Here is a 17,545-nt window from a genome sequence, read left to right as displayed (position 1 = left end):
CTAAATACACATTTTGAGATTTATGCTCCCTAAATCTCAATAACAGGCTTGTGTAATGTCATAAGATCTGAGTTGATAGACACTTTAGACACAATAAAAACACCAGAATGTCTGCTCCAGTGGGCTGTCATGGACTTACCTGTCCAGGCGTCACTCTTGTGAAGGAAACGCGCATCCTATGTCTAATGTGTCCAACATCTGCCAATAATCCACTAAAAAAACACATTCACACCCAAACAACTAAATCAAAACATTTTAATTAGAAAGTTGAAAAACGGCAGTAGGTACATCAGACCTCAATTTGCTAGATAATTAATGGCAGATATGATAACACACAAGATAAAACACAGTATACTAAGCAATGGGACTGCAATTTTCACAGAAAGATAAAAAAAAGATGGCTGCAAATGATTTACAATTAAAATAAATAAATAATAAAAATACAGTCATCAAATAGTGTAGATATTTATTTTTTCTATGTTATTATTGCTGGTATATATTACCTTTTAAATGCATTATGATAAAAAAAATTGACATATTCTAACCTCAGATGGCTGCAAAACAATATCCACATGGTCAATAAACTCATTCTTAACATTTAACATTGTGAAGCATGATTAAACAATTAAGAATCACAGACATGAACATTCTTTTCTTCTTGGCGCTTCATGATTTCTTTTCCCCCTCGGTACATTGTGTGGTGAAACGATGTCAGGACCAGAATGGAGGTAATACAGTTACTTATCTACGGTGAATGCTTCCTCCATGCAGAGATCTTTCTACAGGAGGAGGAAGCCAAAAGCGATGTTTAAACACTGAGCAAGTACGACAACCTCTTGTGCTCCTTTTTAACTTGGCCATGCGTTTTGTACTCTTGAAACAGGATTTCTAAGATAAGTGTCCACATTTAAGTCTGATTGTGAAAAAGTGAACAGCCTATATTATTTGGGCGGCTTTTGGCTTCATGTTTATTGGAAATCCTGAGAAGATGAGATCAATCCATCTTTCCAGTTGCAACAGCTGATTATAATTCTTTACAGACATCAACAGAATGAAGTGTGTTTTCTTCAAACGGTGGTGGCGGATTAAAGTCTAGCCAGTGAACCTGTGAACCAGATTCTTCCAGTCCTCCACGTCCCGCCCGTCCCCGGCTCGTCATCCCTGGCTGCCGCAGGACGACAGACTGTCGTACAGCGAGTCGCTCAGGGACTCGGGCGTCTCCAGGACCTGAGGGCGGCTGGGAGACAGAGCTTCCTCCGGCCGCTCCCGGAGCAGCTCCAGCCCGGCCGGGCTCACCTCCGGCCCGCTGGGGGGGCGAGCCTTGCCCCTGCGGCTCAGCCCGGCCGGGGCCGGGAGGGGCAGGTTCCCCGGGTCCACCCGGCCAGAGGACGACGTGCTGGCCTTCGTGCTCTGGAAACACACGGACGGGAAACATTTCACGTCCTGCATTTTATCCTTTGTCAAACAACGATGCATCTCAGTGACAGGAGTTAATCCGTAGAAATTCAATTCAATTTTATTTGTATAGCGTCTAATACAACAAAAGTTGTCTCTAGGATCTTTCCAGAGACCCAGAACATAAACCCCCGAGCAATTATTACATAAACAATGGCAGGTGAAAACTCCCATAGTGGGAGAAAACAGTTTAGATACAGAAATGAAAATGTGTAGCACGTTATTACAATTCATTACAAAGCACCTATAAATACAAAATGATTAATAAATATAAAACAAAGGTATAATACACATAGGCATGTACCTATGGACATGTGTATGTATGTGTGTATATATGCATATGTATGTGTGTATTAGGGGTGTAACGATACACTAATCTCACCATACGGTACGATACACGATATTGAGGTCACCATAACAATACGATATTATAGTAGTATTCTTTTAACAACCTTGAATGAGGAACATATGACTGGAAAAAATGGTCTTTTATTTGAAAGACACAAAATAGAAAACAATACTGTACGTTTGCCCTATTGTTACAGTTTGTAATGCTTTATAACTGTTTAAGTTTTAAAGAGAAAGCCAGGCCAACCATTTTCCACAAACTGAACTAAAAGTAAATGTCAGGTTTGCATTATGCATCTTCAGTTTCATACAAGTACTAATATTTTGCCACAAACTGAATAGTTTCTCTCATGAATGATTTGACTTTTTTCTTTTTCCAGAAATGTAACAACTAAAATTAAATAAATAAATAAAAGTAAATAAATACATACAATTTTACATCATAAAAAGATTGATTAATGCTCACCGTATAAGTGTAAGAGGAGATTTATTTTTGTTAAGAAGGTTATTTTGGTAATTCAGGGTTCATTATTTTATAAATATATTCTTTATATTCTGATGTAAATCAGGGACTATAATGACACTAGTCAGTTTATCTGTAGTGATTAGATTGGGCGGAGTGATACGCCACAGTACAGCACTAGGTGCTGTGTTGATGTTCTAAAATCCTACACTGTTGAGGGACATTAAAGTACACTGGAACTCAGCAGAAGTTGTCCCCGTGTTTATCCTACTCACGACCCCAAAAAGGTTTCATTTAATAAGGTAAAGCTTAACTCTACACCAGCCTTACATAAGTAAAAGTTCAGAGCTCAAAACGGTACTAGTTTCTTCTGAGCGGAGGAAGATTTTGGTCCGCGGGTCGAGGCGCGGTCGTTACTAGTAAACACAATACATTAATATTAATAATCCAATATCGCGATACAGTTTGTCACCTCCACGACACGTATTGTGACATTTTTGTATCGCGAAATTTCGTGGCACGATATATTGTTACACCCCTAGTGTGTGTATATATATATATATATATATATACACACACACTATATATACATATACATATACATACACACATACATATGTATATATATATATGCATATGTATAATGTGTGAGTATATATATATATGCATATGTATAATGTGTGAGTATATATATATATATATATATATATATATATATATATATATATATATATATATATCCTGGGTCTTCCCCGGGGTCTCCCGGAGGGACATGCCTGGAACACCTCCCTAGGGAGGAGGGACATGCCTGGAACTCCTCCGTATGGAGAAGGGACATGCCTGGAACTCCTCTCTAGGGAGGAGGGACATGCCTGGAACTCCTCTCTAGGGAGGAGGGACATGCCTGGAACACCTCCCTAGGGAGGAGGGACATGCCTGGAACACCTCCCTAGGGAGGAGGGACATGCCTGGAACACCTGCCTAGGGAGGAGGGACATGCCTGGAACACCTCCCTAGGGAGGAGGGACATGCCTGGAACACCTCCCTAGGGAGGAGGGACATGCCTGGAACACCTTCCTAGGGAGGAGGGACATGCCTGGAACACCTCCCTAGGGAGGCGTCCAGGAGGATACGGTACAGATGCCCAAGCCACCTCAGCTGACTCCTCTCAATGTGAAGGAGTAGCGGCTCGACTCCGAGCTCCTCCCGGGTGACCGAACTCCTCACCCTCTCTCTAAGGGAGAGTCCAGCCGCCCTGCGGAGGAAACTCATCTCTAAGGGAGGAAACTCATCTCTAAGGGAGCTTCCAGCCACCCTGCGGAGGTCGATGATCGACTTTGTTGTCGTTTCATCTGACCTTCGGCCGCATGTCTTGGACACTCGGGTGAAGAGAGGGGCTGAGCTGTCAACTGATCACCACCTGGTGGTGAGTTGGATGCGCTGGCGGAGGAGGAGGTTGGACAGACCGGGCAGACCCAAACGGATTGTGAGGGTCTGTTGGGAACGTCTGGCTGAGCCTTCTGTTAGGGACATCTTCAACTCTCACCTCCGGGAGAGCTTCTCTCAGATCCCGGGGGAGGCAGGGGACATTGAGTCCGAGTGGACCATGTTCTCTGCCTCCATTGTCGACGCGGCGGCTCGGAGTTGTGGACACAAGGTCTCCGGCGCCTGTCGTGGCGGCAATCCGAGAGCCCGGTGGCGGACACCGGAAGTACAGGATGCCGTCAGACTGAAGAAGGAGTCCTACCGGGCTATGTGTGCCTGTGGGACTCCTGACGCAGTGGATAGGTACCGGCAGGCCAAGCGAGCCGCGGCTCGGGCGGTCCTGGAGGCAAAAACTCAGGTCTGGGAGGAGTTCGGGGAGGTCATGGAGGAAGACTTTCGGTTGGCCTCGAGGAAATTCTGGAGGACCGTTCGGCGCCTCAGAAGGGGGAAGCAGTACTCTGCCGGCACCGTTTCCGGTGTGGGTGGGGAGCTGTTGACCTCGACTGGGGACATCGTCGGACTGTGGAAGGAATACTTCGAGGATCTCCTCAACCCGACTGACATGCCTTCCACTGAGGAAGCAGAGATTGGGGACTCTTGGGCGTGCTCATCCATCACCCAAGCCGAGGTCACTGAGGTGGTTCATAAGCTCCTCAGTGGCACCGGGAGTGGATGAAATTCGCCTCAAGTCTCTGGATGTCTTAGGGCTGTCTTGGTTAACACGCCTCTGCGACATCGCATGGAGGAAGGGGACAGTACCGCTGGAGTGGCAAACCGGGGTGGGGGTCCCTCTGTTTAAAAAGGGGGACCGGAGAGTGTGTTCCAACTATAGGGGGATCACACTTCTCAGCCTCCCCGGGAAAGTCTACGCCAGGGTACTGGAGAGGAGAATACGGCCGATATTGAACCTCGGATTCAGGAGGAACAATGCAGTTTTCGTCCCGGTCGCGGAACACTGGACCAGCTTTACACCCTCCGCAGGGTGCTCGAGGGTTCATGGGAATTTGCCCAACCAGTCTACATGTGTTTTGTGGATCTGGAGAAGGCATTTGACAGTGTCCCTCATGCCATTCTGTGGGAGGTCAGTGAGTATGGAGTCCGGGGCCCTCTGTTAAGGGCTGTCCGGTCCCTATATGATCGGAGCAGGAGTCTGGTTCGCATTGCCGGCAGTAGGTCAGACTTGTTCCCGGTGCATGTTGGACTCCGGCAGGGCTGCCCTTTGTCACCGGTCCTGTTCATAATTTTTATGGACAGGATTTCTAGGCGCAGCCAGGGGCCGGGGGGGATCCGGTTTGGGAAACACAGGATTTCGTCTCTGCTTTTTGCGGATGAATTTGTCCTGTTGGCTTCATCGGACCGGGACCTTCAGCATGTGCTGGGGCGGTTTGAGGCCGAGTGCGACGCGGCAGGGATGAGAATCAGCACCTCCAAAACAGAGGCCATGGTTCTCCACCGGGAAAGGGTGGCATGCCTTCTCCGGGTGGGTGGAGAAGTCCTGCCTCAGGTGGAGGAGTTCAAGTATCTCGGGGTCTTGTTCACGAGTGAGGGAACGATGGAGCGGGAGATTGACAGACGGATCGGTGCAGCGTCCGCATTTATGCGGTCGATGTACCGGACCGTCGTGGTGAAGAAGGAGCTGAGTCGAAAGGCGAAGCTCTCGATTTACCGGTCAATCTACGCACCTACCCTCACACTGGATATTTGCGAGTACATTTCCCAGACCTATAAGGCTGGTAGAGGTGTGCCCAAATTCAGAGTGCACTCCACTGCGCTTTGCCACCTCGGTGGCGCTCTATTCTGGGGTGCCAATGACGTGATCTGTAGTTTGCATTATTCGTTTTGGAATACTCAATTTAGGAATATACTGCATGGGATTTGGAATAATTGCTATAATTGCCTAGGCATGCTCCGGTCAGCTCGAGACAATTGTCTCGAGCTGACCGGAGCATCGAGACTGGAGAGATGATTAAAAATGTGATGTCCGTGCACTATGAGCTTAAAAATGTATGTACTTTGCAAAATAGCCGTTTTTCTACATTAACCGTAACAAATACACATACATATATGTATATACAGTATGTGTGTGTGTATGTATTCAATTACATTTTTCAATTTTATTTGTATAGCGTCTAATACAACAAAGGTTGTCTCTAGGCGCTTTCCAGAGACCCAGAACATAAACCCCTGAGCAGTTATTACATAAACAATGGCAGGTAAAAACTCCCCTAGTGGGAGAAAAGCCTTAAGCCAAACAGTGGCAAGAAAAACTCCCCTTTAGGACGGAAGAAACCTGGACCAGGACCTGGATCATAAGGGGGGACCCTCCTGCCGAGGGCCAGACTGGGGGGTCGGGGATGTCAGCAGCACACAGCAGGCAGGTGGAAGCAACAACGGGTTGACCGGGGGTGGGGACCGCAGGCAGTCCCAGGTTAGGTTCAGGGTCGGGGAAAGGTTGAGAAGGGGCAGGGCCAGGGGGAGGATGTATGTATATGTGTAGGTATGTGTATGTACTATTGTATTATTGCTTATACAAATACTGTATGTAATGATATTTATTAATGACATTGCACTAGTTTATAAACATTTTTTTGTGAAAAGGGTAGGCGTCATAAGCTTAGGCTTCAGTCTACACCCTTTGGTCCTTGGTTTTTAGTTTAAATTGTATATATATATATATATATATATATATATATATATATATATATATATATATATATATATATATATATATATATATACTGTATATATATATATATAGAATTTTTTTTTTTTTTCTGTATTACACTGACGATTTACACCTGTACTTTGGGGTTATTTGTGTTGTGGAAATTGAAAGGACCAATAAACTAAACTAAACAAAAAAAAAATCCTATGAACGGCTCAAGGTACGAAGAAATATGGGCTATAAAAACCATCCACTTGTGAATTTTTAATAACCAAGCGATAAATAATTTCTAAGTGAGAATATGGTTCTGTGTTTTTACATTATGTAAGATGTGAATGCAGATTTAAAAATGCATGCCAAGCGCACTACTTGCTAAGTATTTCGGTCTGCAAGCAGCCTCTTCCTTCTGCTCCCCTGCAGGTTTCAATAAGTTTGGAATAAAAATCTAAACCAGTTTTAATGTCAATGAAAGATAAGTGTCATATAAAACCTTGTCTGCTATAACTGTACTAACTGTACGTAATGCTCAGTTTTTGTTTAGTTTTTTTTTTTTTTACCCTCTTGAGGTTGCTTATCTGAAAGACGAAACTTTTCCCGGGGTTCAGTGCTAGGGCCAATCTTGTTCAGTTTATACATGCAGCCCATGGGAAGTATAATCAGAATCACGGCATACACTTTCATTGCTATGCTGATGATACGCAGTTCTATTTGTCTATGAAGTCAGATGAAACAGAACCGGTTTGTTTGTAAAATAGCATTTTTCCATCTCCGTAATATCGCAAAGATTAGGAAAATCCTCTCGCAGAGTGATGCAGAAAAACTAGAACACCACGTCTCTCCAGTGTTGGCTTCGCTCCATTGGCTACCCGTAAAATTCAGAATCCAATTAAAAATTGTATTACCTGCGTATAAAGCCCAAAACGGCTTAGCTCCGCAATATTTGCAAGACCTGATAGTGCCTTATGTTCCTGGCAGAGCTCTCCGTTCTCAGAGTGCAGGTTTACTCGTAGTTCCTAGAGTATCTAAATGTAGATTTGGAGGAAGAGCGTTCTGGTACCAGGAACCATTACTATGGAACGAAAGTTACGCCTGTAACTACGGTTCTATGAGTCCCGGATGACCGCCAGGCGGTGCTGTAAGCACTGGATATCTCCCCTCGCGCATGCGCATGTCGAGTACAATACCAACAATGTCACGTCACCCGTAACCCCTGCATGACCCCCGGAAGGGGTATAACTTCCGGTGTCAGCATGGATCTTCTCCTAGAATCTTCTCGCGAAAGCACGAGGATTCGGAGTGACCGGCAGGCCTGGCGGTCATCCGGGACACTGACCAGGGGCAGAAGGAGCCGGGAGTAGAACCACGCCCAATGGTTGGGGAGTGGCGACATTGATCCGGTAAAATCTGGAGAACATGTCCGGCGACGTCCACAAAGCCGCTGTGCAGATGTCCTCCAGAGGCACCCCCTTCAGGGCAGCCAAAGAAGCTGCAACGCTTCTGGTCGAGTGGCACCTCACCCCCACTGGTAAGGGGCGGCCACTGGCCCTGTAGGCGTGCTCGACGGTGTCCACCACCCAGTGGGACGGCGCTGTCCAGACACGCACGCAGCACGCCCCCTGTTGGGGCCACCATGGCAGAGAACAAGCTGCTCCGACCGTCGCACAGGCGCGGTAGCATAAGCAGCGAGGGCTCGTACGGGGCACAAAGGGCTCGGCCCACTCTCTGCAGGCTCGGGGTCAAACCGGCCAAGCTGGATAGGCCGATTAGTACGAGTGCGTGGCAGGACCTTGGGCAGGAACGCCACGTTCGGCCACAACGTAGCCCCTGAGCCATCTGGGTCCCGCCCCAGGCAGGACCCGCTGACTGACAGGGCATGTAACTCACCGACTCGCTATGCCGATGTCATAGCGAGGAGAAAGGCTATCTCCATAGAGAGCCACTTTAGGCCCACCTGGGCCAAGGGCCCAAAGGGTGGAGAAGAGAGGGCACCTAGCACCATGGACAGGTCCCAGACTGGGGCCTTTGGGCTCCTCGGGGGGGGGGGCGCAGCCTCAGAGCCCCCCTGAGAAAGAGAAACCAGCCCGTGGCACCCCACGGTGGCATTCTCAACCAGGGCATGTTGCGATGAAATGACCGCCACGTACACCCTTAGAGTGGACTGAGCACGGCCACCATCCAGGAGGGACCGAAAGGAACCCCAGGATCGTGGCCACGGGGCGAAGAACAGGGTCCTGTGCCCCGTCTGCACACCAGGCAGAGAATCTCCCCCACTCGCACTCATACCAGAGGCGGGTGGGAGGCACATGGGCAGTCGAGATGCTACCCCTGACGGGTTCAGGACAGCTTGACAACAATGGGTCGGGCCCCGCAGCGGCCAGACCCAGAGCTGAAGATGACGGGGTCGGGGTGTAAAACCTGACTCCCCAGCTGGGAAAGACAGTCCCTCTGGGGGGCGTCATGTTGTGTCGCAGCAGAGCCTCCGCAGCAGTGGAAACCATGTTTCCCTGGTCGGCCTGCAGTGGGCGGGGCCTGGAGGGGGCGGGGCTTCAAGCTGCAGAACTGGAGGGAAACAAGTGCATATAGTCTATCGTATATCTATATATAGCTGCACATCTTCAGTTTCCTCTCTCACCAGGGATTACACTTTAGCCTTCTTTATATTTCAGCGTTATTTCTGCGTAGATAAGAGTGACCAAAAAAGGTGTTTGTGTTGTTTTTTTCAAAAGAAAAAAATAATCCTTTTGTCTTTTTTTTTTTCCCAAAAGAAAGAGCGAAACGGTGCCGTCACCACGAATGTGCCGGTGGGAGAGGGGAGCGGACACGCTGCCTTCACCACGGCTGTAAGAAAGACCAAAAAAGGTGTTTGTGTTGTTTTTTTCAAAAGAAAAAAATAATCCTTTTCTGTCTTTTTTCTTTCCTTTTTTTCCCCTTTTTTTTCAAAAGAAAAAATAATCTGCAAGGAAAAAATAATGTTGCCACATTAATAAAGTGGGAGAGGGAGCGAAACGCTGTCTCCCTGCACAGATTGTTCAGGTGTCAGGCGCAGCTGACAGCTCCCCTTCTGCCGGCTGTGCTGGGGTGCGGGGCAGGGAGACGCCGCCGCAACCCGACATAATCAAATATCGTACCGGCCACAGCTCCTCGGAGGACGAAAAAAATCGTTACTCCTACCTGAATGGCACGAAGCTGCACCAGGCCGGCGGTTTAGGGAGGAAAGGAAGAAGCTTTAACCAAGCTTCTATTTCCGTCCTGTACTTCAGACGCGCGGAGCGAGAAGAAAAAGGACAAGATCCATGCTGACACCGGAAGATATACCCCTTCCGGGGGTCATGCAGGGGTCACGGGTGACGTGACATTGTTGGTATTGTACTCGACATGCGCATGCGCGAGGGGAGATATCCAGTGCTTACAGCACCGCCTGGCGGTCAGCAAGGACAAAATAGAACCAACTTCCAATCTGGGTTAAGGAGGCTGACACCACCTCCACCAACTAGATGTTTACTAAACACTAGTTAGTGTTTAGTAAACATCTAGTTAGTGTTAGTAAACCTCTAGTTAGTGTTTAGTAAACCTCTAGTTAGTGTTAGTAAACCTCTAGTTAGTGTTAGTAAACCTCTGGTTAGTGTTTAGTAAACCTCTAGTTAGTGTTAGTAAACCTCTAGTTAGTGTTAGTAAACCTCTGGTTAGTGCTTAGTAAACCTCTAGTTAGTGTTAGTAAACCTCTAGTTAGTGTTAGTAAACCTCTGGTTAGTGTTCAGTAAACCTCTAGTTAGTGTTTAGTAAACCTCTAGTTAGTGTTAATAAACATCTAGTTAGTGTTAGTAAACCTCTAGTTAGTGTTTAGTAAACCTCTAGTTAGTAGTGTTTAGTAAACCTCTAGTTAGTGTTTAGTAAACCTCTAGTTAATGTTAGTAAACATTGTGCCATTGTGTCTGTGTCTCTCTTTTCTCTGTTATTCATTCTCTCTGTCTGTTCTCTCTTTTCCTGATCTGTCCAGCTGGTCTTCAGCAGGAGGTTCCCCCTTATGATCCAGGTCCTGCTCCAGGTTTCTACCCCCCCCTTATGATCCAGGTCCAGGTTTCTACCCCCCTTATGATCCAGGTCCTGGTCCAGGTTTCTACCCCCTTATGATCCAGGTCCTGGTCCAGGTTTCTACCCCCTTATGATCCAGGTCCTGGTCCAGGTTTCTACCCCCTTATGATCCAGGTCCTGGTCCAGGTTTCTACCCCCCCTTATGATCCAGGTCCTGGTCCAGGTTTCTACCCCCTTATGATCCAGGTCCTGGTCCAGGTTTCTACCCCCCTTATGATCCAGGTCCTGGTCCAGGTTTCTACCCCCTTATGATCCAGGTCCTGGTCCAGGTTTCTACCCCCTTATGATCCAGGTCCTGGTCCAGGTTTCTACCCCCCTTATGATCCAGGTCCTGGTCCAGGTTTCTACCCCCTTATGATCCAGGTCCTGGTCCAGGTTTCTACCCCCCTTATGATCCAGGTCCTGGTCCAGGTTTCTACCCCCTTATGATCCAGGTCCTGGTCCAGGTTTCTACCCCCTTATGATCCAGGTCCTGGTCCAGGTTTCTACCCCCTTATGATCCAGGTCCTGGTCCAGGTTTCTACCCCCTTATGATCCAGGTCCTGGTCCAGGTTTCTACCCCCTTATGATCCAGGTCCTGGTCCAGGTTTCTACCCCCTTATGATCCAGGTCCTGGTCCAGGTTTCTTCCCTCCTAAAGTTTTTCTTGCCACTGTTTGGCTTAAGGTTTTTCTCCCACTAGGGGAGTTTTTACCTGCCATTGTTTATGTTATGTATATGTAATAATTGCTCGGGGGTTTATGTTCATGTTCTGGGTCTCTGGAAAGATCCCAGAGACAACTTCTGTTGTAATAGACGCTATATAAATAAAATTGAATTGAATTGAATGACATTTCACTTGTAACAAAGTTTCCATTACAAGTTCAATCATCTTGAAAATAATTATTCAGCACATCTGTGAGCCCATCCACTGAAGCCACCCATGACGTGGCTTCATTTGAAACAAAAAAAGCTTGAATTTGACTGCTCCTACCCCTCTGTACGGGGATCCGAATGATACCACCTCCTCCTCCTCCTCTTCCACTGCCAGGTACACCTCTGCAGGTCCGCTAGGAGTCTTCAGGTTGGGGAAAGTCCAGGTCTTGGAACGAGGGGAAAACATGTTTGCTCCATGGACCTCTTTTTCTGCAGATGAAAGAGTAAAAGTTTTTCCTAGTACCCACATGATTGGGATTTTCTATTGTTAAAGTTGAATAAATGAGCAAAAGTACTTGTGAGAAACATCCTGAGAGAAGAAAGTTGTAACTATGTAAAAAATCAGTCATTAACAACTACGACTAGAAAGAGCATAAAGCTGCTGTGTGATCAATATCAAGCATGTACACCTGATGAAATATATTAATTCCTGATAAATAAGTGTGTTAGTGCACAGCTCTGCTCCTGTACGCATGTGAATGAGTGTACGTTTGTGTGTACATGAAAGTACAATCTGCATTGAGGCTTCTTGCTTGGGGAATCAACTTCAAATTGACGCTCTGGACGCCTCCAACGCCTCTCGCAGCGCTTTCATAGACAACGAATGGCAGCCGGACGCCTGTGACGCCTGTGACGCCTGTGACGCCTGTGACGCCTGTGACGCCTGTGACGCCTGTGACGCCTGTGACGCCTGTGACGCTCCAGTGTGAATCCAGGATGAACTTTGATCACCTTCATGGATGACGCCGGCGGTCCGAGCCTCCAGCACGGAGCCGTACTGGATGGTGGGAATCAGCTGCTTGTGCGGAGCCATGCACTCCTCCTGTGACGTGGGCTCTCGGTCCAGGGTACGAGCTCGCCGCCCAGCCCTCCCCGGGGAGTCGGAGGAGAGGAGCTCGGCCCCCCCCCTGGTCTTGGTGAGGCTCCTCCCGGCCGCGCTGCTGCTGCAGTCTGGGAGGGGGAAGGTCCCGATGCCGCTGTCCAGGGTGTACGTGGACGCACCAGAACCTGGAGAGGAACAACACAAGTGACATTTTAATTACATAACTGCATTGAATCCTTCACCTAATTCGGGGGTCGGCAACTAAAAGCCCCCGCATGCGGCTCTTTAGCGACGCCCTAGTGGCTCCTGGAGCTTTTTCAAAAATTTTTGAAAATGGAAATAGATGGGGGAGAGAAATATATTTTTTGTTTTCATATGTTTTCTGTAGGAGGACAAACACATTCTTAACGTTTTCCAATGCTGTAAAAATGTGTAGAATAAATATTACATTTCTGAATCAAAGGTTTGCGTCGGAGCCTGCAACATGCGTTTCTACCAGCAGGAGGCTGTTAACAAACCGACCAAAGGGATCGTTTACAAAGGGAAAAAGAGATAAATAACTGAGGACAAAAGAGGATTCAACGTTTCTTGGACCGAACCATTTGCATTCATTGCCTGAATGTTTGCTCTGTAGCAAGAAGTTGTCCAATAACATAAAGAGTAATGTGGAAAGACATTTCCAGGGAATATGCTACATTTGCAGCCTAGAACCCAGTTGAGAGTGAGAGAAAAAGTGAGATTCCATTACTTCTGGAGAAATTAGAGGAGCGCAAAAATAGATTTAAGGAGTGGATTGCATCTCCAAACTCCACTACTGCTGCAAGTTTTGTTGCAACCGGGGAAATAATAAAGCGTGGAAAACCATTTGCAGACCTATTTGCAGACTTCAGAAACAAAACTGAGATGATACAGACTCTCTCTCCGCTAAAACAATGAAGGAAAAGGCCATTAAAATGTTAGAAGCATCACGATCAACAAATCAAGGACATAAATTCAGCAGCAGCAAACTCAATTATTGTGTTGAGTCGTGTGATGTGATCGATATTGAGCAGACTTTTATGCAGCTATGTGAACTCTTATGTATTTGTAGCCAACTTGGTCTAGGCTAATAACTAATAACTAATATAGATACATACAGCATGTGATGCCTTCATTCTAAGGCTTATACAAGACTTTATTTTTTTGCAGCTCCAGACATATTTGTTTTTATTTTTTTTTGTCCAATATGGCTCTAAAACATTTTGGGTTGCCGACCCCTGACCTAATTCAAAGAATGATAATACGAGATACTGTAGAAATCAGAGAAATATCCAGCATTCACCCAAACCTCTGAGGGGGTGGCTTATTTATCCTTCATATACTAATATAGTCTCCATCTCTAACCCTTTAATCCATCAAATTGTACTTAAAAGAAAGCATTTAACCTGCATTTGAAAAATAACAATTAAAAACACAGCAGGCGGCCGACGTGAAACTGCTGCAAACAACTTTTTAATTTAGCCAAGTAGATGTACCTGTATCTAAAGTTATAAAAGTCAATAATAGTTATTATCTTACTTTGCATCGACATTTGGATAAAGCCTGTGCTTTTAAAAATAATATTTTTACAACTATTTCCTCAGAATGAGGTGTGTTCATAATGTACTGCTATCTGAGACGTCTCTTTAAGACGAGCCGGACAGTTTGACCTTCAGAACTCAGGAACCGTTAAAACGTGCCCCAACTCCCAGCAAATGTCTCTCACCTGCAAAGTGCTGAGAGTGAACTGAATCTGAGAGGTTTTCATCTGATGTGAGCTTGCCGATTCTGTCACATCCCTGCAGAGAGAAAATAAGTAGAAAGAGTTGTAAATGTACTGGAATCTTTACTCAATCAATTAAAGGGGACCTATTATAAAAAAAACAGTTTTTTTCTTGCTTTAACATATATAAAGTGGTCTCCCCTCAGCCTGCCAACTCAGAGGAGGAGGAAACAACCAGATTCTGCAGTGTCTGTACAGCCGCCCGGATGAGCCGTCCAGTGTCATGTGGATCTACGAGCCAATAAGATTCTGATCCCCAAAGTTACGGAACGACAGAGTGATTTACATAGTTTGGCCTCCGATGTGTGAAACCACTAACAACTAACTCCGCCGGCCGGAGCTTCCGCCATTTTTTCGTATCACGTCATTCAGGCAGCCAATCAGCACAGAGCCTCATTATCATAGCCCCGCCCACTCAGAATCCTGCATAGATAATGAGGTTAGAGAATGGGAAGATAAAGACATGGATCAGAGGCAGAATTTCTAATTTATTTAGCAAAAAAACAAACAAAAGCTTGTTTTTAAGACATTCAAGGCCTGTTTAAAATAGATATTAGATCCATAATAGATCTCCTTCAAATTAGCCAGGTTAAGAGTTGAAAGGTGATCCCACATAAACAAGTTTGATTTGATTTAAATGAGATGGGGTTTCTCCAGATCCTCCTGTCAGTCTCTTATCGGCTCATTCCAGTCTCTGAACCACAGATCAGTAATGCTGGATTCACACTGAAAGTGTCAAAAATCTCCTGATGCATCGCTGCTTGGTGGATTCACTATAGTCTGTTGACGGTGCAGGGGGCGGGGCCTGCAGGGGGCGGGGCCTGCAGGGTCTGCAGGGGTGGGGCCCTGTAGTGGGCGTGGCCTGCAGGGGCGGGGCCTGGAGGGGGCGGGGCTTCAAGCTGCAGAACTGGAGGGAAACAAGTGCATATAGTCTACATATATCTATATATAGCTGCACATCTTCAGTTTCCTCTCTCACCAGGGATCACACTTTAGCCTTCTTTATATTTCAGCGTTATTTCTGCGTAGATAAGAGTGAGTTTGATCCTTAACCAGGTTGGTCCTGGATCAACATCCACCATCATCGTTGGTCCCGGTGAAGCTGCAGTCTGTCTGAGTGAACACTCAGTACGTGCACATGCAGCGATTCAAGCTGGTTGGAGATCATTTGCACACATCGTACTGACTTTTAAACTGCATGTGAACACCTTAAGTCAGTCAAGTCAATCTGATCAGACCGGATTCATCAACCCGCTTGCAGCACCTAGATAAACCAGTCGCAAGCCAGTCGCAACCGCCTTGTTAATGCCATGTGTACGGGGACATGGATATTACAGTCTGCGCATGCTCGAGAATTTCCCCCGGGTGGGGTTTTCCCCCGGGGGAGGGGATTCACCCGGAAGTGAAAGGAGACGACGCAACGCTGCTCAGTAGTAGCACCGTGTCGTCTGACTGCTTCAGGGGTGTCGTCAAAATATTTCCTATTCTGACATTTAATATATAAATACTGTATTTTCGCGACCATACGGGCGCCGTGTGGAAAGGCATACCCTCAGTCGTGTGTCAGTCACACACACACGCACACAAGTGTGCATATTTAAAAATACAGCGGGAGCAAAACTTTGTTTGATTGTAGGCTACTTTATTTCAGTTTTTACATTAATCAAACCCATTAAGTCTCATCCTCTGTTTCTGCATTAAAGAGCTCCGCTAAATCAGCTGTGCCAGTCCGCTGCCTTCCACTCCTGGAGAAACTGTTCTCCCTCTCAGTCATCCGTCGCTCACACGCCGGTGCAGCCTTAAGTCTGATTTATGGTTCTGCGTTAACCAACGCAGAGATTACGCCGTAGGTTATGCGGCGACGCGCACGTACGGCGCGCTTCGCCGCGTACGTTACGGCGTAGGCTCTGCGTCGATTTAACGCGGAACCATAAATCAGGCTTCACTTTTCCAGCCGGCGTGAAGCCGGCTGGAAAAGTCTCTTTAGGCAGTCTTTTCTTTTAAAAGTCACCATAGTTTCTGTCCATCAGCGTGGCAACCAAGCACAATAGTGAACGATGACTTCTACTCTGGGGCAGTTAACGTGTTCAAGTTATTGATACCATATAAACGGGACTTATGCATTTACAGTGAGAGCGACGCAGTGCGGTTTTTAATTATATTTTACTCTGGGGTGTCGTGAGATTTTATTCACTTTTGAAAGGTGTCATGACTGAAAAAAGGTTGAGAAAGGCTGTTTTAGACAGATTATTAATAGGAAAGCAGTTAGAATGCACTTTTTCCTTTCCTTGTTGTTAAGCGGAGGTCAACCGGAAGTGGCTCTTTGTTGAAATGGTTACCATGGTTACCTCGGGTACAGCGCCACCTAGCGTCACGGAGTCAGCCATGCTCTGGTTACAGTGGCTTATTCAATCTGATTCAGTCTGATCTCAATCCAGCATGTGTGATCAGATAAGTTGATCCAATCTTCTGCATGTCATTATCTGATCAGATCTCCAACCATGTTGAATCGCTGCATGTGAACGTACTGACTGACACACCGGCTCCCAGCGGATCTGGTCATAATGTTTAAACTGTATTTTGTGATTATTTAGCACGGTTTTTAATTATTTTGCGTTGGATCGATGTAACAAATAAAATCATTCGGACCATCCAGCTCCTCAACCATCAGTTATTGTTTCACATGAGCAGTTCAGGTAAAAACAGCAGTCAAATCAGCAAAAGTGTCAGTTTGCTGGATGAAATATATTAATTCCTGATAAAATAAGTGTGTTAGTGACAGCTCTGCTCATGTACGCATGTGAGTGAGTGTACGTTTGTGTTTACATGAAAGTACAATCTGCATTGCGGCTTTTTGCTTAAGAAATCCCGGTCTGTGATTGGACGCTGCCTCGGCGTCGCCGCTGCTTATTTGCATCAAGTTAAAAAATGTTCAACTTCAAATTGACGCTCTGGATCCTCCAACGCCTCTGCTGCCTCTCGCAGCGCTTTCATAGACAATGAAGGGCAGCCGGACGTCTGTGACGCCTGTGACGCCTCAGTGTGAATCCCGGGTCAGGAAACGGTACCTTCTCCATGTCGTCGTGGCTGCTGGTGTGACTGATGACTTCGCTCTGCTGACTGAACACCGGCTTGGAGGTTTTACAGTCGAAGGAAAGCCGGCGCTGGGGCACACTGATCACGTCCTTCCCGTCCACTCTGCAGTCAGCAAACACAAAACTGGATTGAATGTGTTCTGGATGCAGCTTTAAGTTAAAGCTACGTGACGGAGCACTTTCACAATTATGCAAATATGAAGCCACAGCCAAGCCATATTAGTTTCATCAAAAGACAAGAGAACCCTAGCTTGACAATGTGATAAATACATCCTCCACCACCTTCAAAGGTGAATAAAGTTCAAACTTTTATCATGAACAACCTGTAATCCTGCTTGTTTGTCTCGATTTTTAACCCCAGTTGGCTCTTTTTCAGTTTGTTTATTTTAGGCCAATCTAATTTA

The 17,545-nt window shown here is 46.4% G+C and overlaps 1 protein-coding gene across 7 annotated transcripts in view; it reads right to left on the bottom strand.

Annotated features, from left to right (window-relative positions):
- Positions 1-279: 279 nt before the first annotated feature.
- The window catches only part of nckap5l (NCK-associated protein 5-like), a 118,096-nt gene continuing 100,830 nt past the window's right edge, over positions 280-17,545 (bottom strand). For all 7 annotated transcript variants that reach the window (XM_061735133.1, XM_061735132.1, XM_061735131.1 and 4 more), the window contains 5 exons: positions 17,115-17,244; positions 13,990-14,062; positions 12,155-12,430; positions 11,481-11,632; positions 280-1,410 (listed from right to left, as the gene is read on the bottom strand). In XM_061735133.1, coding sequence (XP_061591117.1) covers positions 1,156-1,410; positions 11,481-11,632; positions 12,155-12,430; positions 13,990-14,062; positions 17,115-17,244 — 886 coding nt within the window. In that variant the 3' untranslated portion in view covers positions 280-1,155. The remainder of the gene's footprint in view (positions 1,411-11,480; positions 11,633-12,154; positions 12,431-13,989; positions 14,063-17,114; positions 17,245-17,545) is intronic.

The sequence above is a fragment of the Cololabis saira genome, chromosome 12 (genome assembly GCF_033807715.1).
Source record: "Cololabis saira isolate AMF1-May2022 chromosome 12, fColSai1.1, whole genome shotgun sequence".
In the NCBI taxonomy this organism is placed as follows: Eukaryota; Metazoa; Chordata; class Actinopteri; order Beloniformes; family Belonidae; genus Cololabis; species Cololabis saira.
Note: the sequence above shows the minus strand (reverse complement) of the source record. Positions and strands in the feature narration are given on the sequence as shown.